The sequence below is a fragment of the Podarcis filfolensis genome, assembly GCF_964270895.1.
Source record: "Podarcis filfolensis genome assembly, chromosome: 7".
NCBI classification, from domain to species: Eukaryota; Metazoa; Chordata; class Lepidosauria; order Squamata; family Lacertidae; genus Podarcis; species Podarcis filfolensis.
In genome coordinates, this window is record NC_139603.1 from 50,356,877 (window position 1) to 50,380,030 (window position 23,154).

Consider the following 23,154-nt stretch of genomic DNA (forward strand, 5'->3'; position numbering starts at 1 on the left):
TATGTCAGCATTCAAATATTGAGTCATACAAAATGAAATTGAAACCTAATTTTGATCATGTATTTTTTAAGGAAGACAACTCTGTGCATCTGGGAAAGGGTGAACATGAGAGTGATTTTCTCCCTGAACATTCATGTCACTGTGATGTATATGTGCAGTAAGCAACTACAAAAATCATTACAGTGATACTCCCACAAAATTGATTTTCTGTTGCAGTTGTAAGTCACTTATTAGCAAAAATCTGAAGAAAAATACACCTTTTAATAGGAGCAGTATATAACCAGTTTCATTTCTTGTTCTACTGTAATTAGTACAAATATTATTTATGTGCTGATTTTGTGTGTATAATTACATTATCAAAAGAATTTTTCAGCTACCTTTGTAATTATCCAATTTGGATCCTTAAATAGCCATACTTTCTTGGTTGATGTACCTTCTGGAGCCTAAGAAGAGTGCACACAAAGACTGTACAAATTTCCTTAAGATTTTTAGTAGTGCAGTTCTTCATATTTTTTCCAAAACCAGTCAGGATTCTCATAAAGCACATTAATATAGAGTGAAAGACTATGCACCTTGTGATACATACACCAGCCTCTTCCAATTATCCTATACAGTTGCACACAGAAAGGATAATTTTAAACAACCTCCCACTTTAGATTTTTAAATTGTTTTATACCTCTGGCCTGTTACATCTTTAGTTTCTTTCCTGATCAATTTTCATTGATTTTTCACAGTTATGCAGTGGTGATAGTCACGTGCAATTTGATCTTATTAAAGGCTGTGACAGCCCTTTGGCATCTTGGACCCATTATGAACACCAATCCTAACAAATCAAAGCAAGTCTTTATATGGTGCTTGAGCCAGAGGGCTCATCCTGCAAAAAGCAAGCGTCTGCATGTGTACAGTGAAGCTTCTGACCTTTCATTTTCCAACTGCATCTCAAGCAGCATCACAGATGGCTTTTGAGACACCGCAAGTGCACAAGCTCAAGTTCTAATAAATGCATGGGCTGCTGTTACGAAATGAAAGTCAGAAGTTCCACTGCATGTGTAGCCCATCATGTGGCCTCCTGGAATGCTGCAATGATGGCCAACAAGTCAAGTTTATAATGGGAATTTTCAGGAAAAAAATAATTCCAAGCAAATTACCTTGCATAATAATTTCACTTTTTAACAGGAGAAAGTTGCCACATATGAGTAGATCTGTTTCTTAATATGACTTCTAAATTCCTTATACGTACTATTTTGCAAAGTTACGATCATTGTTTTCCAGAAAGAACTTCCCTCGTTGATCTACTTAATACAGAGTTATACAAACATTTCAGTGTAATGAGATGTAGGTTATTAGGTGGGTGGGATATTATGAATCAGCAAAGCAGTGCTCACCCGGTATTGGAAATTCTTGCGGTGTTGAACTGAGTATGTATAGCACAATAATCAGAGGACCATTTCATCACAAATCAGCACTCGTCCTGATTACCATACCTCACCTGACTGTGGACTGAACCATATTGTTTGACAATATATCTGAGGCTATGAAGCTGGGTCACAGAATCATAGAATCTTAGAGTTCGAAGGGACCCAATGGTCATCTAGTCCAACCCTCTGCAATGCAGGAATCTCAGCTAAAGCATCCATGACAGATAACCATCCAACATTGAACAGCTGTGAAACAGTGGGGGAAGGGTGTTTCCCCCCTCCCCGGTAGTACAGTGGTACCTCAGGTTAAGAACTTAATTTGTTCTGGAGGTCCGTTCTTAACCTGAAACTGTGCTTAACCTGAAGCACCACTTTAGCTAATGGGGCCTCCCGCTGCTGCTGCGCCGCTGCTGCATGATTTCTGTTCTCATCCTGAAGCAAAGTTCTTAACCCGAGGTACTATTTCTGGGTTAGTGGAGTCTGTCACCTGAGGCATCTGTAACCTGAAGCATCTATAACCCGAGGTACCACTGTAGAGGAGCAATGAATGGGAGCAGGTAGTTTAAGCTTTCTTTTGCCCTCTTTTTCGTCTCTTACTACCTTTCTACCTGAAACCCTGCTTCCAACCCACTTTTTCCTATGGTGCAGAAAGCACTAGTGACTCACTATTGCTGATTATCTGAGAAATGCACAAAGCCTTAGCTGCTGCATCAGGCTAGGGAATCCACTCATTTGCATGCATGAATCTTCATCCAGGAAGGGATATGAATGTAGAAGAATTTTCCGCACTTACTAGTTTTCCCTTTTTGTATGGCTCTCTGTTAGAGCAGGTCATTTGTCTTGCATTAAACAAAAGGCAACTTCTATAGAAACATTAAAGCAGAGCATGATCTACGTAAAAAGGCATGCAAACACCAAACGGAATGAATGATAAGATTTTGAAGATCCTCGATAGAAAAATACTTTTGTTAAAGTAAAGAAGTAAAAATGTACAGGATGGAAAATATAAAGAAGGAAGACATGGAAGACATCACATAGGATGTTCCAGGAACTTAACAACTTATTTCAAAACATTATTAAACAGTAATAATTAGCAAATAGAAAATAAGCAATTAAGAAACCAAACCCATTATTATCATACCTGCTGCTGGTCTCTTAATCTTGATTCAGCTCTAACTTTATGATCATAGAAGTCTGCAAGTTCATTTTTGTCATTTAGATAGCATAACTGAAGCATCTGATATTCTTGCGCTAAACGCAGATTTTCATCCTCTGAAAACTCCAGAGATTTCTAAAGGGAGACATTTTTTATTAACATTACAAACCATTTATAAAGCTATGATTTCATTCCAAAACTTCTCAATAAGATTCATTTTTACTAGAGTTGTATTCTCTTGCACTGTACAGAATACTGTATATGCTTTGTATGCTTAAGGACTAATAATAATAATAATAATAATAATGTGCAAAGAAATTACTGTACAATGAGTGAAAGGAAAACAGTTCTTATATGTTCCTTTTCTGAATTAAAAAAATGCAGTGAAGCAATTGGCTAAGCTGCACATGAATGGCCTGATTCAGCAAGGGAGATTTGTGTGTGCAGCCATTATAGATGTGCATCACGATACGCATCTGGTGTTCACTGATATTAATGGATGTGTCTGATACATTCCCACCCAGGAATGCACATGCCTACCCAGGGCCACTAGACGCATACAATATAGTGCAGTAAAGGGATTAATTGCATCTGCAACAATGTAGAAAAGGGCTGCAGGAATGTATCTCTTTCCCCAAATACATGTGGCAGAATGCCACCACCTGCGGGGACTACAAAGAAGCATGTGTACATCCTCAGAAATGACACTGTAGTTTGTCAGCTGCTTTCCCAAAGGATGGCATGCCACTCCTTATATTCTTATAAGAATATATGCATTTCAGTATTATATAACAATATTCTTGTATTAGTTCTCTCAGTACATGGGATTTCCAAATTAATCAAATTTAGCTAATGGGAATGTACTAAGGTTTGTTTACATGACTAAATATAGGCTGAAAAGGAATTTGGGAGACTAGATTGAGATTTCTGTGAGTCTGTACTGTCTGTGTGCTTTTTCTGCAAAGCTCCACTTCTACTATCCCTACCAACAGAAAACGACCCTCTAAATGCTGACCTGGATTTCATGTAGAGAGGCTAAAAGGAGGCAAACAATTAATATAATTAAATAACTTCTTTTTCTTTTTCCTAATACACAATTGACATGGATAAGTGAGTTCTTCAGTACAGCAGTCTTAAGAAGCTTAGACAGAAAATTCTATCTTTGATTCACTTCCCTTCTCTGGAAGGAGTAATATTTGAGGAAGATAGATATTTGGTGGTGAACTTACATTCACACAGAAAAGTAGCATGTCAGGAAGGAAGGTGAGGTAAATTTTTTTTCTCCTTGTCATTTTGTTTAGTTTGTTTTATCTGTATGAGCTGCAAATTACAGTCCATAGTAGTGCAGCCCAGACAGAGGTTACCCCACCTCAATTTCTTTACTTTTTTGTTTTGTTTCTTTGGTAAGCCATGCCAGAGGGTGGCAATTCATACTGAGACTCAGACACCAGGGTAAAAGAGTTTAGTCTTTCTCTCCTTGCCATTTTACACATGTAAATTGCAATGGGACAAATAGCTTTGAGGGGGAAATGGCCTAGAGGAAAAGAGTTAATCCACCACTGCATCCAGTACTGCAATTACCATTTGAATCTCAACTGTATATATGCTTCTTACAAAAATGTAAAAGATTGGATGTCTTATCATGGATCTCATCTACTTGACTCTTAAATATGGCAATAAAAAGAATGCAAAAATATCAGGGGAAGTTGATTCTCTCTCTGCAAGAATAATATAAGGTAAAGGTAAAGGGACCCCTGACCATTAGGTCCAGTTGTGACCGACTCTGGGGTTGCGGCACTCATCTCACTTTATTGGCCAAGGGAGCCGGCATACAGCTTCCAGGTCATGTGGCCAGCATGACTAAGCCACTTCTGGCGAACCAGAGCAGCGCACGGAAACACCGTTTACCTTCCCGCCGGAGCGGTACCTATTTATCTACTTGCACTTTGACGTGCTTTCAAACTGCTAGGTTGGCAGGAAAGAATAATATAGGGCACAACGTTTTTTTATAGCAATCTCACTTTTACTGAAGTCCTGATGGTTTACATTATAATGGTGACATCTAGCACAAGCAATTAACATTTATATAGTAATCACAGTATTAGAAAATCAGTTAAATATTAAGAATGTTGGGGAGATGGTATTTATATATAAAGAGTAAAAGGTCAACATTTTCATTGCAAACGGGCTAGGGAAATGAGGTTCTCACAATGCTTTGAGAACAAAAGAAATGAAGACTGAAGCATACAGTTACCCAAAAAGAAAACCTTTATCTAAAAGTTGCCACTATCTTTAGCTCTGTTTTAGAAATTCACGGAGAAAAGGAGGCTTTCAAAAGTGCATCAGGAAAGCCTTCCAAGAAACTTAGGTTGCACTAGGGAGTAAGCTCCAATGAATGTAGTGGGGCAAAAAAAATATTCATAAGGTTGCACTCTTAAATTCATGGCAATATATAAGGGAAAATAACCTAGAAAAGCCCACAGAATTTGCTCCTTATCAGCTTATTTGGCAACAAATGTGTAGTTGTGCTAATTTGTTGAGTGCAATGGAGGTATCTTTTCTCAAGGAACAAATTCTACTTGGGAAATATTGCATGGTCCCTGCATTCCAATCTCAGTTTGTTGTATCCTTTCCTCTGTTAGTAGGGTCACTGTAGTCTGGAGAGCTGTGCAGAATGTTGGTAGTACAAATGTCACTACCAGCTTTTGGATAATGGCTATGTCTTCACTGGTGCTGTATGACAAAACTCAATCACAGAGTTCCCTGGGGAGAGGGATTGATTGTTAAACCACTCTGTGAGGGGAAAAGGGGTCTCCAAACAACTTTCGACACCTTTGACAAACTGCAGTTCCCAGGATTGAAGGGTGAAGTAATGACTGCTTAAAGTGCTATGATACTGCTTTCTGTGTAATGAAATACGAAAAGGGAGAAAACGCACTACATTGGGAAGGGAACATAGCTCAATAGTAGAGCACCTATTTTGCATGGAGAAGGTGCCAGGGTCAGACACTGAAAACATGCAGTTAAAACAATTGGGTAGTAGGTAGTGAGAAGAAGCTCTTCTTGGGAGGCTGGGTAGCTGCTGTCAGTCAGAGTTGGCGATACTGGGATAGATGGAGAATTGTTCAGACATCTATCTAACAACCATGTATATTTGAAGCAAAAGAATCACGTCCTCTACTCCACATTCACACAACACAGAAAGGAACAAGTCTGTACAAGCTGTCACTGCCATTGATTGTCAGTATACCTGCTTGCCATGCCCCCTTTTATCTGTGTGTTCAGCATTAGTTTGAAATCTTCCATGTGATCAGGAACTGTGAGAAAGCCAGGGTTCTTGCACATGTGGAAGAGCTGTATGTACATTTCACATTCATGTAGAACATATGGACATGTGTGTGTTATATACTTTTAAACCATGAACTGCTCCAGGGTGCAATATTCATCCATGCAAAAGGAAAGTGATGTGCAAGACCACGAAATCTTGTCCTATGGAAACTTGGAATGATACTCTAAATTCACTGCAGCGGCACATTGCATGGGGCAGAATGGTAGTGGGGGCAAGCTGTTCTTCAGGGACGGCTGCTCTCCATTAATGATCTATTTACTTAGTAACTCCACCACCACAGAAACCTGAACAGAATGTTTGTTTATGGGAGCTCTGTTGGTTCTGTGATAGTTTATAATGAGGGCTCCAAAAAGCTGCAAATGGCGGGCAGGGAGGGTACCGCTTGTGCAGTTTTACGTGGGTGTGTCAGCTATTATTGGACATTACCACAGTTGCTTCTCCTTTCCTCAAGCAAGGAAGCAAACCACAGAACAACAACCTTGGCATTTCGTCCAGAGCAGCATCTGTGGTTCGCTTCTCTGAAAACCACTATCTGAAGTCAAAATTTGTTCTTGGGTTTCTGTTTGTGGTTTGTTTGGAGAAATAAGCCATAAATGTTGCTTCAGATGTAACACTAAGATAACCACTCAGTGTTTTCCCTCTCCACTTAGTGTAAGAAGGAGCAAAATGGGAGTACTTCAACTGCATGCACGAGTGGACATCTTATGCAGAACCTAATTTAACTAACTATGGTTATTTATTTTAAATATGTATAACCCACCATTCATCACAATCATCTCAGAGTGAGGTACACCTTTAGCACCTATAACAATCTATAGTAACAGCAAGAAATAGTTAAAAGCAGTGAATGTTAAACCAACAGAATGGTATCTACTTTATTCTCAAATGCTTCAGTAAATAGTCCTGTTTTAAACTGGTGCAGAAATGGAAGTCAGCACCAGTTTGGGTTAGTGGCTTTGCGTTATGTGTGCATGACGCCAGTTAGCTGTAGTGGAACAATTTTTCTTAAAAAAAATTTCCATTGAGGTTCTGGTACAAACTGCTTATGGGAGGGAAGCAGCAGCTCCAAATGTGGATGAGCTTTCCAAACTCCGGCTAAAGAGTTACAGAATAAAAATTATTTGAGTTTAGGATTGTAATTATTGCTGTGATTAATAAATGTTATAATCTTAGAAGAGCAATTCACTACACATTCAAAAATACATTTTCTAGAAAACTGTTTTCTAATTTTAATGAATACAGTGACAAATAATTAACTTCCTTTTCTACAAAAATAAAATAAAATCCATTTTGTAGGATCATTTGTCCACATAAGCTTCCAGAATACCAAGGCTTGTTAGAGTTCGAAGGATTGCTATCTTTGTAGTTTTCATTTTAAAAAGTGGTATAAAACATTGTAGTAATTAGAACACACCTAAAACATTACTCTCATTGAATCACTTAATGTTTGTAAGCATTTTTAATTCTGAAGAACAACTCAGGAAGCAACCTTGCTGACAGAGTTTCTGACTCTTCAAAATTATGTCCTTTATTTCACTGACAAGCCATTTTGCTTGAGCAAACCACTCAGTAGCAATGGACGTGGCTGACACCCAGTGGTCTTCCAGGTAAGAATTTAAAATACACACACACACACACACACACACACGTACACACAGAGCACTACTAGAACAACTTTGTATCTATTTACACTTCAGAGCTCTTAACTACTACATATTCAAGGTGTAATCTGTTCTCTGGTTTTTATCTTTTTTCAAATGGAAGGCTAAAATATAAAAACCAATGTCTGAAACACCTGTTAAGGTTTTTGCTTTGCGCCTTTTGCATATCCAGCTAATTTATGTTCACATAATTGAGATGGTATGCACAACTTTATTAATGGTTTAACATTTGTTTCACAAATTATTGCAATCATTGATGTACTATCATCATGAAAGATTAGCACAGAATTTGTCCATAAAGTTGCTTATGAAACAAAATTAAACAGGGCTGATATACTCTCTATTTAAATAAGTCTAACAATATTAGGTAGATCTCAAGACGAAGAAAAAACTTTTACATACAGTTTGATACAGTTTGTGATAGGCTTTCTGTACGGCACACACAAATCACAGTTTGGTGGCAAACACACCATACATTTAAAGCACCTGACTGCTCCCAAAGAATCCTGGAAGTGTAGATTACCCCTCACAGAGCTACAATTCCCAGCACCCTTACAAACTGCAATTCTCGGGATTCTTTGGTAGAAACTAGTGTACACAGCCTTTGTGGTTTCATATTCACTTTTGCTAAAAAAGAATTAGAATCCCTACTTCACCCATAAGAGTGCAATGCAAAGTGGAAAACAAACTCTCATTACATTTTGTTGTTGTTGTTTAGTCGTTTAGTCGTGTCCGACTCTTTGTGACCCCATGGACCAGAGCACGCCAGGCACTCCTGTCTTCCACTGCCTCCCACAGTTTGGTCAGACTCATGTTTGTAGCTTCGAGAACACTGTCCAACCATCTCGTCCTCTGTCGTCCCCTTCTCCTTGTGCCCTCCATCTTTCCCAACATCAGGGTCTTTTCCAGGGAGTCTTCTCTTCTCACGAGGTGGCCAAAGTATTGGAGCCTCAGCTTCAGGATCTGTCCTTCCAGTGAGCACTCAGGGCTGATTTCCTTAAGAATGGAGAGGTTTGATCTTCTTGCAGTCCATTGTGAGGATGATAAAAAGTAAATAATCTGCTTTTAATTATTTTGGTCATGTGCTTCTAGTTTGGCTTGGTTAATCTGTGCACAAGAGAATGTTCTATCAATATGACAAACTAGTTTCTTGCACAGTACAGTAATCACCTCAGTTATTCAAATCTCCTTAGCTGATTAAATCAGGAATGGGGAGCCTCCAGCTCACGGGCCAAATTAGAACCAGCAGAGTTCCTAATTTGGTCCATGAAGCCATTTCTTCAAGCCACACCATCCTGCACCACACGTCATGTCATATGATGTCATTTGTGGGGCAGGTAAGGACACAGCTCCTGATTGTTCCTTGGCAGGAGCACATTTTCCATTCAACACCCTTTAAATCTGGTGTCAAATGCAAGCTCCCAATTGGGAGCTCCAAAGTGCAGCTAACCACTGTCAAAAGTGATCAACATTGATGGCAAGCCCAGCTGGGTTCTGCTGTACTTGGGAGTTCTCAGTCAGGAGCTCTGGTCTGCAGCTGGTCACAGGTGAAAACAAAACTTGCAGTTGACAAATCCCATTTTCAATAAGAATCTTATACTGAGTTCAAGTTGGGAGGCAAAGGAAAAATGCCATTGCAGGTAGTTTGAAGATATGCTTGCAAATGGAAAAAAGAAAGAATAGTTTTCTTTGAAGTTGGGTTACTTGAATGACAGGTGGGAAGCCCTGTTCACCTGTCAAAAGTGGCCTGTGGGACAATTCAGGATCTGGCCCATTAACCAGATCCTGTTCCCCACCCCTGGATTAGATCCTGCAGATGAAAAATGGGGGTGGGGGTGGGTTTGGAACTAATTACATTATTTTGAAGAATTATAGGTTGTTTTCATAGACTTGAATGAATTTTATTGAACTGAATATCTGAGCAATATCTGAATCCCTTTGAGAGTTTGCGACCTGAATATCTGAATACTTTAGTGAATTAGTCACTTGAGTACCTAAACACCTGGATTCTTTAATTAACATAGTATTTGTCTACCGATGCTATGATCTGATCACCTCAGCTCAGCTGATTTTTTGAATTTCTCAGTAAACTGATTATCTAAGCATTTCATTGAGTAACATTTGAATACTTTAATACTGCTGCAATCCTAACCCCATTTAGAGTCACTTATGGGTAGTCCTATTGCTGTTAATCCTTTGAGCATATGATCACCTAAATTCTGTAATGAGCTGCTTGTTCAATCTCCTAATTAAAAGGTAAAGGGACCCCTGACCATTAGGTCCAGTTTTGACTGACTCTGGAGTTGCGGGGCTCATCTCGCTTTATTGACCGAGGGAACCGGTGTTTGTCCGCAGACAGCTTCCGGGTCATGTGGCCAGCATGACTATGACTAAGCCGCTTCTGGTGAACCAGAGCAGCGCACGGAAACGCCGTTTACCTTCCCGCTGGAGTGGTACCTATTTATCTACTTGCACTTTGACGTGCTTTCGAACTGCTAGGTGGGCAGGAGCTGGGACTGAGCAATGGGAGCTCACCCCGTCGCGGGGATTTGAACCGCCAACCTTCTGATCGGCAAGTCCTAGGCTCTGTGGTTTAACCCACAGCACCACCCACGTCCCTAATCTCCTAATTAAAGATGACAAAATCTTATAGTGACCATTTTTATTCTTCAATGAACTGGTTATGTAAGTTTATCTGAGGGCAAAAATATACAGAGGATTATAAAGGTAAAGGTAAAGGTACCCCTGCCCGTACAGGCAGTCGTGTCCGACTCTAGGGTTGTGCGCCCATCTCACTTAAGAGGCCCGGGGCCAGTGCTGTCCGGAGACACTTCCGGGTCATGTGGCCAGTGTGACGAAGCTGCTCTGGCGAGCCAGCACCAGCGTAGCACACGGAAACGGCGTTTACCTTCCTGCTATAAAGCGGTACCTATTTATCTACTTACACTTAGGGGTGCTTTCGAACTGCTAGGTGGGCAGGAGCTGGGACCGAAAGACAGGAGCTCACCCCGCCGCGGGGATTCGAACCGCCAACCATGCGATCGGCAAGTCCTAGGCACTGAGGTTTTACCCACAGCGCCACCCACGTCCCTACAGAGGATTATAACATGAGTTTATTCATGAATTGAATTGACTACCTAAATGTTTTAATAAATCAATGAACTGATAATTATTTACTACACACACCGCCCAGTCACTTTGGTGCTGCTCACACAGCAATTCTGACTTCACCCTCAGAGGCGCACACCATTGTCTCTCGAGCTGGCATGTGCCAACCAATGAAAAGTGAATAGATTAATTAAAATCTGACTGGATACAGGATGAACATATGTTACGATAACATTGGGGTTGGTTCAGTCCTATGGTTCTAGTGTTATTCCTATTATCTTTATTTTGGAAATGCTTACTCATTAGAATATATCTTTAAGAACAATCCAATGAATGAGTAGAAGTAAAAGCAGCAATACCTTCTCCAAAAATAATATGACAAGAAAGCACAAGAAGATACAGATTGTGGCAAGCCAATAGTCACTGCAGATATGAGGAAATCGCTTTCAATGGAATTTCATAAATTTGAAAATGAAATTAAAACTTTTAAGAGGAAGATAATTACGGTCATTAATGATGCAGAAAATAATACATTGACTTTATTAGAGAATAAGTTAATTGATTGTGAAATAAATAGGATGCACCAGGGTGGCATGACTAACTAAAGTCCATTGATTTCAATGGGCCTAGTCTGAGTATGAGTAACACTGGCTATTACCCATTAAGTAATAATTAGAACTGCAGATGCAGCTTAATTGTTTTTACAGAACTTACAATCAGATGAGGTAGTTGGGGAGGAACTAAATAATATAAACACAAAGTGAATGACATTACTGACTTTTAGTTATAAGGTAGGAAACCAATGTTGTAATGGAGGAGAGCACCACCCTAGCAACAGAAATGTCACTGTTTATAAATGAAATGAAGGAGAGATCAATGTAAGAGATTATCATTGCAGTCAAATCAACTCAGGTAAAACACCTGGACCCAAAGGGGTAAGACTAGATGACCCTTGGGTCCCTTCCAGCTCAAAGATTCTCTGATTCTAACAACTAAATTCTATAAGCCCCATATTGAATAGCCCCAATTTCAAAGGAATTATTATTCCTTTATTATTTAAAGGGGGAAATTCAAAGTAAGAAGCTTCCTGAAACATAGAGAGATGCAAGGATAATAGTAATTTTAAAACCAAATACAGTTGCAGATATTACAGACCAATCTCAGCATTGAATAAAGACTACAACAACACTTTTTATGTTTCTTAAAATGTACTAAATATTCTTTTTTTAAAACTGGCCACATTCTTGGCAAATAGATTATATGAAGTTGTAGATAATTACATCAAATAGTCCAAAAAGGATTCATTAAAGGAAGACAACTCACAAATAGCACAACATTGTGAATGCAGAGAAAGTGTTTGGTTTAAAAAACTTATGAGCCACTATCCTCTTGTATCCTGTCCTGCCTCTCATGTGAAGTGCACATTTTATCCTCACAACTTCCTGTCGAGACCGATGTGGTTGAGACATAGAGACTTCTGCAAGACCATATAGCAAATGTCATGTCTGAGTGAGGATTTGAACTTATTTTTCCTTGTTCACACCAAGGACTCCCAGAGCTTCTTTGCTTTAATCTCTGCTGTCTATTTCTAGTATTCATTCCTCCACAGTTATATTTTTTTCTAGTTCCTTTTCAACTAATTTTCAAGAGTTCTTTCCTACTGTGATAAGGCCAACTTGTAGACATGTGCATTCACTGTTGATACAATGATACATTGTTAGAGTTCAGATGCTATGGGGAAAGTGCTAAGAAAGCAATGTGTCTCCATCCCAATCACTAGGAGGGGGTCACCTCATTTGGGGCTAAGGGAGAAGGTTTTATCCAGCCATGAGATGAAAGTAGAAATCAGTAACAGCTAAAACATTGCACTGAGATGTTCTTTCACTTTGAGAGATTTGTGAAAAAGCGAGCTGATTTTGCAATAACACTTGAGATTACTGCCTCTTCCCTTGTTGTCATTTTAAGGGGCACCCAGAAGTCACACCCTGTGCAACTGTACAGTAAGTGAGCCACGTGGCACTTGCAATTTTCTTGTTCAGCACTTATCTGTGTGCTTGTAAAACTCAGGAGTGTACGCCCCATTTGGGTGCTCAAACTTTCAGTTATTGGTAAGGTAAGCAAATACAAGTTGTAGGCAAACAGAAATATATGAACACAAATTATATATAAGAATTATCCATAAAAATAAAAAAACTTGACTGATACAAGAAATAAAGCATACATAAAAAACAGAATCTTAGATCCTGAGAGAGGCTATGTGGCCTTGACTAATTTGAGCAGCCTTCACTTTGAATTTAGCCCTATTAAGCTTAACAGAACTGTTGACACCAAACAACGTATATTTAATCTTGTCCTTGTCAATGAGGGTAGCAACCACTTCTAAAGATTTCTCTAAAAGTTTTTGCTTAGGTGTTTTATACAGTTTACATTCTAACATATAGTGTAGTGTATGGTGTCCTCTACCCAGGAACTACTGCATATGCAGAAGTGCTGATCTCTGGGGATTCTCTTAAATCTCCCTTCCAGAAAATTAGACTTCATAGTCTGAAAATGCAGGACTGTAAGTGCCTTGTGGAGAGAAGGTGGATTTAGCTCAGATAAGTATTTCTCTTCCCCATGGTGTGATTTTAAGGTTGGGAAAGTACTGGAAAATCTGGATAACGTAATGACATCTATGTGCTGTTCTGCAAACAGATTTTGAAGTTACACTTTAATATTGCAATGGCTAATTTGGATTTCTACAGTGAAAAGAACCACTGGATCAAGTCCATCTTTCCTCCATAATAGTTAGCTATCCAGGTGTTTGGGGCAGATGAACAAGACTGCCCTGCTGCACACAATTTCACCCATTCATTTACTGAGTAACTTAGTTTTTTTTTTAAAAAAGACAGCACTCACAATGAAATATAAAATCAGCATTACTCCCACAGGTAGGCCACAGGTTATCCTGGCAATAAACTGATTCTGTACTACGTCCAACTGTTTTGCCTCTGCAATGTTCCAGATTCCCAGCATTTGGGTGCTTAAACTGCCATTTTTGTGGTATGACTGGAGTTTGTGGACTACTATCATGAAAAAACCTGAATACATGAAAAGGCCCTGCTGTCCCTCATCTCTGGCCCTGCCTCTAATGGTGAGCCTTAGGCAATCTAAGAAAGGGTCACAGAATACAGAGCATGAGCCATTCATATCAGGAACTAGAAATAGTACTAAAATAGTCCCTGCCCCTCTCCTAAAAAAAGCTTGGTTGGAATCACGTTTCCTCTATGTTTTTAGAACAAACTGTCATCTATGAGAGATAAACCATCTCTATCTAGGGAACATGGTCATTGCAAGATGATGGCACTAGGAGATTCTTATAATCTCTTCCAATGCTATGCTTGTGTGCTTTAAAGCTAAAACTCAACCATGGTTTTGCCTTGTTGCAATAAAACCAGACCACTGACTTATTTTCTCTGGTTCATATGAATTACCCTGACACAATTATATTCTGCATCAACTTTCCTACAATTTTAGTGCTGCCTTCATTCCAGCTATTGGACAATGGGAATGCATTATCCTGGGGCATAAAGGGGTTTCATAAAAGAAGAGGAGGAAGAAAATGGAAATCCAGCACCGTTTAAGGAAATCAGTGAATAAATTACAAAAACTGTCCATTTCCCTGCCCCTTTTAATCTTACTGTCGTATTCAAACTATTGGGCATGTAACTGAATATCTCAACTGTACCTGAAGAAATAATGGAGCGTGTCTCTGCAGTAAAACAGAACGGCACTAAACTGATGAGTTTAACCCAGCAGAAAGAGCGGCTGTAAACATGACAAATGCCTGCTATTGATTTCAGGTTTAATTACTCTGTGCAGCACTGACAAAGCCCATCAGATGTTGTTGTGAAGTGTAAATGGAACAAACTACACTTCACTGCCCATAGGAAACTGATGGTGTCTGCAGTTTGCATTGTTTACTTTATCCTCCGTAAACTTCAGCCTTGATCAAATTAACAAGTGCTACTAACCTCCAACAAACTACAATGCACTATGGTTTTACAGCAACAGCCTTGGAACAATAGTTCTGCAGCATTTCATTGATAAGAAATGCCTGGCTAATAAGAACATAATGGCAGCTAGGGGTCTTTAATGTCCAGTTTTGCCTCCTCTGTTATCAGAGGATGGAAAAGGTTTTCTATAATCTACTTGGTTAGAAGTGGTAAAGTAGCAAACTATTAATATTGTAATACAAATTACACAAATAAAATAGTATGATACAAATGATAATACAAACTATACAAACCAGGCAAATGATAAATTAGAACACAATGACATGCTTTCCTCAGTAACTTGCAACAGTGCAGTAGCATGACAGGATCTTCTTGAAAATTGCTCTCTGCTCAAACATACTGGTACCTTCACTGATGCTTTTTTGTCTTGACTGTCTCACTGTTCTACTTTTACTTTAGTTTTTCAATTCCTTCTTATTTCAGAATAAAAGGCCCAAGGCCCAATAAATAAACATGGTCAAATGTGTTATTCTTAAAACATTTTTTTCTGACTAATTTATGGCAGTAGTTCTTTCAGATACAGTGGTACCTGGGGTTACAAACACTTCGGGTTACAGATTCTGCTAACCCAGAAATAGTACCTTGGGTTAAGAACTTCGCCCCAGAATGAGAACAGAAATTGCGCAGCGGTGGCACGGCGGCAGCGGGAGGCCCCATTAGCTAAAGTGGTACCTCAGGTTAAGAATGGTTTCAGGTTAAGAATGGACCTCCAGACCGAATTAAGTTCGTAATCTGAATACTTAAATGTGTCAAAGTAAAATTTGGTTACTAGTTACTTGTTACTATTCCTCTGCTAATGTTTTTCTCTGAGAATACAAGTTTAAAAGCAACATTAATAATTTTAAATCTTTTATTTTTCTGTTTTAAACATTTTATGATGTTATGCTTGCTGCCCTGAACATGGAAAGAATGGCATATAAATTATTGAAGTCTGTGGCCTAGATTCTAAATTCCTGTGAATAGAACTCCACCCATGGGACACCCAGGGCCATTCTGGCACCTTAGGCAGACCCCAAAATTGTGCTTCCTCTCCATCAGGGAAGGAGTGAGGGAAGATCTACTTCAGGAGCGAGGAGGAAAGGAAGATCTACATTGGGAACTGCTGCCCCTGTGGAACCTGCCACTAGAGGCGGTTGCTCCATCTTGCCTAATGGGTGGGCCCATGAAGATGCTCACCCTAGTAGAAGGTGGGTGGTGGTTTCTGCCCATTACAATTTTCCCTGCAGCCTCTATGCCCTCTGAAAGTCTGCTAAGGAGAGTCGGTGGACCCTCCAGAACCCTCATTTAAAGGCAACTCAGGATCTATGCCAGTTAATTTGTTGTTGTTAATTGTTGATAATGAATATGTGTGTGGCGATATAGCATTTTACAGATGAAGGGGGAAGTCATACAATGATTATACAGACTGACTGAATCTTGAATTAATAAAGAACATATCAAATGATTTGTAGAAACCAACCAAATGTTCTCTCTATATTAAGCAGTCATCATCACATAAAACTGCACTTTTGGATGAATTTAGATCTATTGATCTTCTGAATTAATTTAGATTTATTTTCCCACTTTGACAGCATAAAATGAGACTCCATTGCATATAAATTTGTCATGATGTTATGATAAAACAGTTACCTTTCCCATATCATTCTCATTTAGAATGATTTGAATTTAGAAATTGAACTCTAGCCTGACAATACAGTTCACAATAAAGAAGGTAATGAACAATATCCTCTATCAGACCAATTCTATGCTTAGTTATTCAAGTCCTACTGAGTATAAAGGGACATATCTGAGTATATACATTTAGGATTGCAAGCCTATGGCAGTTTGTCTATAGGCACAAAGGAGGTGGTCATAAATTCTTTCATTTTATTATTTAGTAAATTCGTTAGCTAGCTTTCAAAAGAAAATATTTTCTCAAAGAGGCATATAATGTCTAATAGAATCAACTAAAAGCATATACAACAGTACAGCAAACCAGTAAACAATATTATTATGAGTTTGGAGAGATGGCTATATGTCTGAGCCCCCTTCTGATTCCTGGACCCAGCACGGATATATACAATCTGAGCCTACGATAGAGAGGTTCACAGCATTAATGCCCCCAAAGGGTCTTGCTTCTTCCATAGCCACAGAGTTGAATTCTAACAGAAATCAGGCATAGCTCTGTCTCTCAGCTGTCCAGCCTGCAGCCTGCCAGCTTCTAGCTCACATAACGCAACTCTCAACTCTTGCCTTTATCTTTCTAACTACCAGTCTCCATTGTCCAGCATTCTGAAGAAACTGAACTTTGCATAAGCGTCTGGAGCTCCTGGAATCTCACACCACTTGGAGATTGGAGTGGCATGCAACAATATAATCAAAACATCCATCTCAATAAGCCATCCACCATAGACTAAAAGCAGGACACTGTGAACACAAAACTACCCCCTCAATCATAAACAAGGTTTAAGTCCCAACTGAAGAGAGCAAAGATGGGTCTCATTGTAGTTCCCAAAGGATAGAGTTCCATCCTATTGGGGGCACCACTGAAGAGGCCCTGGCCCTCATGCCAACCAATTTAACCTACACTCCAACAGGGCACATGAGTAGGACCTCTGAAGCTTATCTCTGAACCAATTTTGCATGGCCACAGGTGGTCTTTTAAGTAAGTTCAGATGGCTCGGGGGTCAGATAACTCCATACCCTCCAATGAAAATAGGAACATCATAAGGAAAAGTAGGACATTCCAGGACCAAATCAGAAACCAGGACGGCTTCTCTAAATCAGGGATGCCCCTGGAAAATAGTGACACTTGGAGGGTCTGTCATCTAGGCTGGTGCATTCTGCACTGATGAAGCTTTCAAACTGTCTTCAAAGGCAACCTAATCCTTCAGCCTGCCCATAACCAGGGCAAAGGTTACTGAGGGAAGATCTCCTATATCCAGAAAGGGTCACAGGAAGGGAAGCAACCTAAACTGATAAAGGTTGCTGCTATACACCACCATCTGTTTCTACACAGAGCATAGAATCGCAAAAGTTGGTACTTCAGAGTGTGCAGCCTCATCAAAAACATTACACTGAATAAATCCATTGAAATTAAAGAACATGACTAAGTTAGGTCCATTTATTTCAATACTATACTCTAACTACTTCTTAGCTGAATACCACCCAATAAGAACAGTGTACAGCATTCAGTTAAACAAACAGGGCCATTATTAGAATGCTTCAGAGGCCTACAGAAGTAGGTGGGTCTTCAGCTGACACCTGACCAAATATAATGTGAGGGACAGTCAAATCTGTACATTTGATAGCAACATAATAGGAGAGTAGTTCCTTTTTATAATAGAAGAGTAGTTCCTGGGTTTCCTCAGCCACTCTGGGTGGCTTCCAACAAAAGATTAAAAATACATTAAAACATCAGTCATTAAAAACTTCCCTAAACAGGGCTGCCTTCAGATGTCTTCTAGACGTCAGATAGTTGTTTATTTCTTTGACATCTGATGGAAGGGCGTTCTACAGGGTGGGCACCAGGACCAAGAAGGCCCTCTGCCTGGTTCCCTGTAACTTCACTTCTCACAGTGAGGGAACCACCAGAAGACCCTTGGCGCTGGACCTCAGTTTCCATCCCCTCAACTCTAATCACTCCCTAGCACTAGCATCTCAAGGTAGGGTTGGGAGGGAGCTCTGTTTCAAATCCTGGAGAGCTGCTTCCAGTCACTGTAGACAATATTGAGCTATGTGGACAAATGGTCTGACTCAGTTTATAACAAATTCCTGTGTGATATAACCTTTACATGCTGTAAAGGGCTTGAGCAAGTCTCCCTCCCACCAGTTCCCCTCAGCTGACGCCTGAACATTCTGTATATTCTTGAAGCTCACTGGTCCTTGTCATATTGTTTTGGTGGTGTTGCTGTCTTTAGAATTCCATTTTCTTTTAATTTACTTTATATGCTATTTTATATAACAGATAACTAAGGCACCCCCCAAGAAGAAAACAGTATCTTATGTCTAGGTGGTCCTGTTTTGCCTTCAAACTGATAGGCACTTCAACCACTCAAAGGAATAATTATTCAAATGGTTTTCTGAATACTGGAACTCAGTAGTAGATTTGATCAGACTGGGGGCTTTGTATGCATAATTGAAAGGGGACCATAAAAAATCAGTTAAAAAAACCCAGTATCTAAAGTCTAAAAATTTATGAAGCTATGATCTTTTAAAGTATATGAAGAGCCAGTGACTAAGACAAAACTTTATACTTAGAGCTGCATTAAGCACTCTATCACTGTCCATATATAATTTCTTCTCTCTCTCTCTTTTTTGTAAATGAGACAGTCAGAAGCCCTTGATTGCACCATTTCAGATGCAAATAATTCTGTTCCAACTGCCTCCTTACATTAGCTAAATTAAGTCATCAGTAAACAAAATTGGAAAATTCTCAATACAGCTGCTATAAACAACTTTTGAAGTTCTATACACTAAACAAATGAAATTGTGACAAGGGTTAAGATTTGTGGGCTGCAGCCACCCCAAATATAGCTCATATAATTTCCTGCCCCTCAATCCAATACTGATCACAGCAAATTATAATCAAAGATAGATTTCTTGGAGGATGTTAATACCATTAGATTTAAAGAATTAAAAATACATGAAACTTTTGAGTTAATGAACAGGGTCCTTAACTGCTCATTTAATTCAAACAGCTGTTTGTTAATGCCCTAAGCAGTGTCATAAACTGTGAAAATACTGTTGAGTGCAAGACACTAGTTAATGCTATAAAGCAACACATGCTCTAATATTAAAGGGATTTAATGGAATTAATAGAGAATAAAACATTAACTCCCTATTATGATGTTTTAGAACCCAGGGGCAAATTCTGGCTAAAGAGGACCTCGATTCTGAAAACACAAAAAGTAAACTCTAGCACTGTACCGCAAATCATGGCGTTTTTACACTCCTGAAAAAAGTGGAACCCTGATAAGATCACATCTGTTCCAATCACAGACTGGATAAAATCACTGTTTACTAAACTCCTAAATAACTAAATATGTGGAACCCCAACAAGATCCCATCTGTTTAGACTAAAATTTGGATAGGGTCCCATTGCAAAAATTCTATATAATAAAGTATGCACCATAAAACAGTACAATGTCTGACTTTAGTGCAAAGCATTGGAAACTAGTTAAACATTACTCATAAATGGATACTTTTCTTGATATGTCACCTGAAATATACAAATATTTACTTTTCTCTGCTCACTGAACATTGAGACTACACTTGGGTAGTTTGTTGGCTTTCTTCCTGAGTGTTATGCGTAACATGTGCAAAGTATTATCATTATTTTGAATATACTACAGAAAGAGGCTATATATCCTCACCATTTTCAGTAACAACCACTAAGCTGTCCAGAAAGGAAGGATTTTTTTAAATTTTGTTTCGACTACGGCAGACCAACACGGCTAACCTACCTGTAGCTGTCCAGAAAGGTAGCCATGTTTGTTGTTTTTCCTTCACGAGTCTTAAAGACTAACAAATTTATTATCTTTGAAATTTATTATGACATTAAAGTCTGTGGACTCTAGTTCACAAAAGCCAATGTCATAATAAATGCCATAGTCTTTAAAGTGCTACAAGACTGTTGTTTTTACTTTTACTCTATGTTATTTTTCAAATACTATTCTTATGACAAAAGAATATAGGAAAACAATTGATGTATTTTAAATGGCAGCTAAAGGTTCCTGATGTGCTATGACACACTATTCATTTCCAGGACCATAATTGGGTCTTTTTAGTTATGGTCATAGCTCTGTAATATACTGCTCTAATGTCTAGTGCTGGAGTGGGCAAAACGTGGGTTACGGTGAGCAAGTAGGTTCTTCTTAAATTCATACTCAAACTACGGGCATATTGAAAATGGGTCAGTGTTATATTCATGCTTGATAAGACACATGCTTCTTTAATTCCTACAAGAAAACTTAGAAAACCACAGAGCTGAACCATTTGGTGTGTTATTTATTGCAGCCGCAACCCTAGAGTGATTTGCGATTGGACTTAACTGTCAGGGGTCCTTTACCTTTACCTTTTTACTTTCCTGCAAAATAGTGCCCAAGGTGGTTAATAGGAAACAAGGCAGAACACAACTTAAAACGTTCCTTTTAAATATAAAACAGTAAATAAAAAAGCTAGTAAATATATATATATCTTATAAATCAGCCCAATATAAATAACAACAGCTGATGACTTAACAGATCACCTTGCCAGACCAAAGTCTGTCTAATAGACTTTATCTCACATTGGAAAACCATCAGAGACAGGCTAAATGGCATTCCAAAATGGACCCAGCAACTTCAGGGAATAAAATGAAAGGCTGCAAGTGCGCTAGAAGCAAGATGCATCTACTTCTCCCACTAATATTTAACTTCTAGAGGCCAAGGTGAATCCTGAAGAACAACACGGGCATCTCATGCTAACACAATTTTACAGAAGGTGTCCCCAAGAGGGACAGAGCTCAGAAAATGGGGATTGTTCCTGCAAATAGATATAGCCAGAATACCCATTCAGTTTTAGATGTGCTGCTCTTGTTCTCTCCAGTACTCATGAAACCCTTCCATTGTTTTGCTTCAAATAAAGAAATCAGCAGCATATACCTTCAAATATCTGCAGCATTTTCCTTTGAAAACCCTCTGTTGCTGATCTTAACCCAAAAGGTCAAATGCAAAAAGCAAAGGGGATATTAGACGTGAACTCTGTCCATCTAGTGGAGTTTTCCTAAATCATCTTGATGTATCTGGTGTTGAGAAATAAGCCATGTCATTAAAAAAAAATCCTGATAAGCCGTGGAAAAGTGTACCTTCAGATGTAAAGACACAATGCAGACTCTGTTTCTTCTAATTACTATTGAATGCACTCATTCTGTAGGCAATTTTATACTTTTAATTAGTTCCAAGGTTACTACATAGTTCAGTTCTTTGCCAATCCGTCTCGGTAGTGGCGCCTGCCCTGTGGAACGCCCTCCCATCAGATGTCAAGGAGATAAAGAACTATCTGACTTTTAGAATATATCTGAAGGAAGCCCTGTTTAGGGAAGTTTTTAATGTTTGATGTTTTATTGTGCTTTTAATTCTGTTGGGAGCCACCCAGAGTGGCTGGGGAAACCCAGGCAGATGGGCGGGGTATAAATAAAGGTAAAGGTAAATGTAAAGGGACCCCTGACCATTAGGTCCAGTCGTGGCCGACTCTGGGGTTGCGGCACTCATCTCGCTTTATTGGCCGAGGGAGCCAGCGTACAGCTTCTGGGTCATGTGGCCAGCATGACTAAGCCACTTCTGGCGAACCAGAGGAGCGCACGGAAACACCATTTACCTTCCCGCCAGAGCGGTACCTATTTATCTGCTTGCACTTTGACGTGCTTTCGAACTGCTAGGTTGGCAGGGACTGAGCATAATAAATTATTATTATATTATTATTATTATTTAAGACCAGTGAAACTTTATAGGGGCATGTATGCCAAGTTGATTAGATTATGAGGGTTCTATTTTTGTATTTAGTACCGTATTTTTTGCTCTATAAGACTCACTTTTTCCCTCCTAAAAAGTAAGGGAAAATGTTTGTGCGTCTTATGGAGCGAATGCAGGCTGTGCAGCTATCCCAGAAGCCAGAACAGCAAGAGGGATTGCTGCTTTCACTGCGCAGCGATCCCTCTTGCTGTTCTGGCTTCTGAGATTCAGAATATTTTTTTTCTTGTTTTCCTCCTCCAAAAACTAGGTGCGTCTTGTGGTCTGGTGCATCTTATAGAGCGAAAAATACGGTAGTTTACCATTTTCTCAAATGCATTTTGGTATTGTTTTTCAATTTGAGTGCCTTGTGGATTACGTATATACCACACACTTGATTTAACACTTACAGTTTTACACATAGTACCAACATTGGAACTTAATTCCCTATGAACTACTACAGATTTCATCAATTCACAATATTTCTGTCTCTGGAAAAACTCCTGCTTCACAGAGCTTTATAATAAATAAATAAAATGAACAAATAAATCCAAAGAAGATCAGAAAATTCAACACATATTATAACCAAAACTGACTACTGCAATCACTTAAGAGAGATAACAATTATGCAAAACAATCATACAAAAATAACTCAGAAAATAAGTCCTTCTAATCCAATGAGTCTGATTGTTCATCCATCATACACCCATACTTATTCAGTCAATTTATCCATCAAGGCTAAAACCCATGCCCTTGTATCCCCCTGAACATGTATGAGGATTTTGTGAATATATGAGCAATTTGTGAATATGTGCCAACAAAACAAAAGAATAATGAAGTCCATTTAAAACATGTTACTAAGACTGCAATCCTATACACTTACCTGACAGTAAGCTCTGAGTAGATATGCATTGGGTTCATTTTTAAGACCAATGCCT

The 23,154-nt window shown here is 39.0% G+C and overlaps 1 protein-coding gene across 12 annotated transcripts in view; it reads right to left on the reverse strand.

Annotated features, from left to right (window-relative positions):
* CCDC178 (coiled-coil domain containing 178) overlaps positions 1 to 23,154 on the reverse strand; it is a 128,190-nt gene that overhangs the window by 34,464 nt on the left and 70,572 nt on the right. For 10 of the 12 annotated variants that reach the window (XM_083622977.1, XM_083622974.1, XM_083622967.1 and 7 more), the window contains one exon: positions 2,560 to 2,709. The exons of 1 other annotated variant lie outside the window; for it this stretch is intronic. In XM_083622977.1, coding sequence (XP_083479103.1) covers positions 2,560 to 2,709 — 150 coding nt within the window. Of the gene's footprint in view, positions 1 to 2,559; positions 2,710 to 23,154 lie in introns of those variants that run through there. One more of the 12 variants, XM_083622970.1, reaches the window with a different exon arrangement.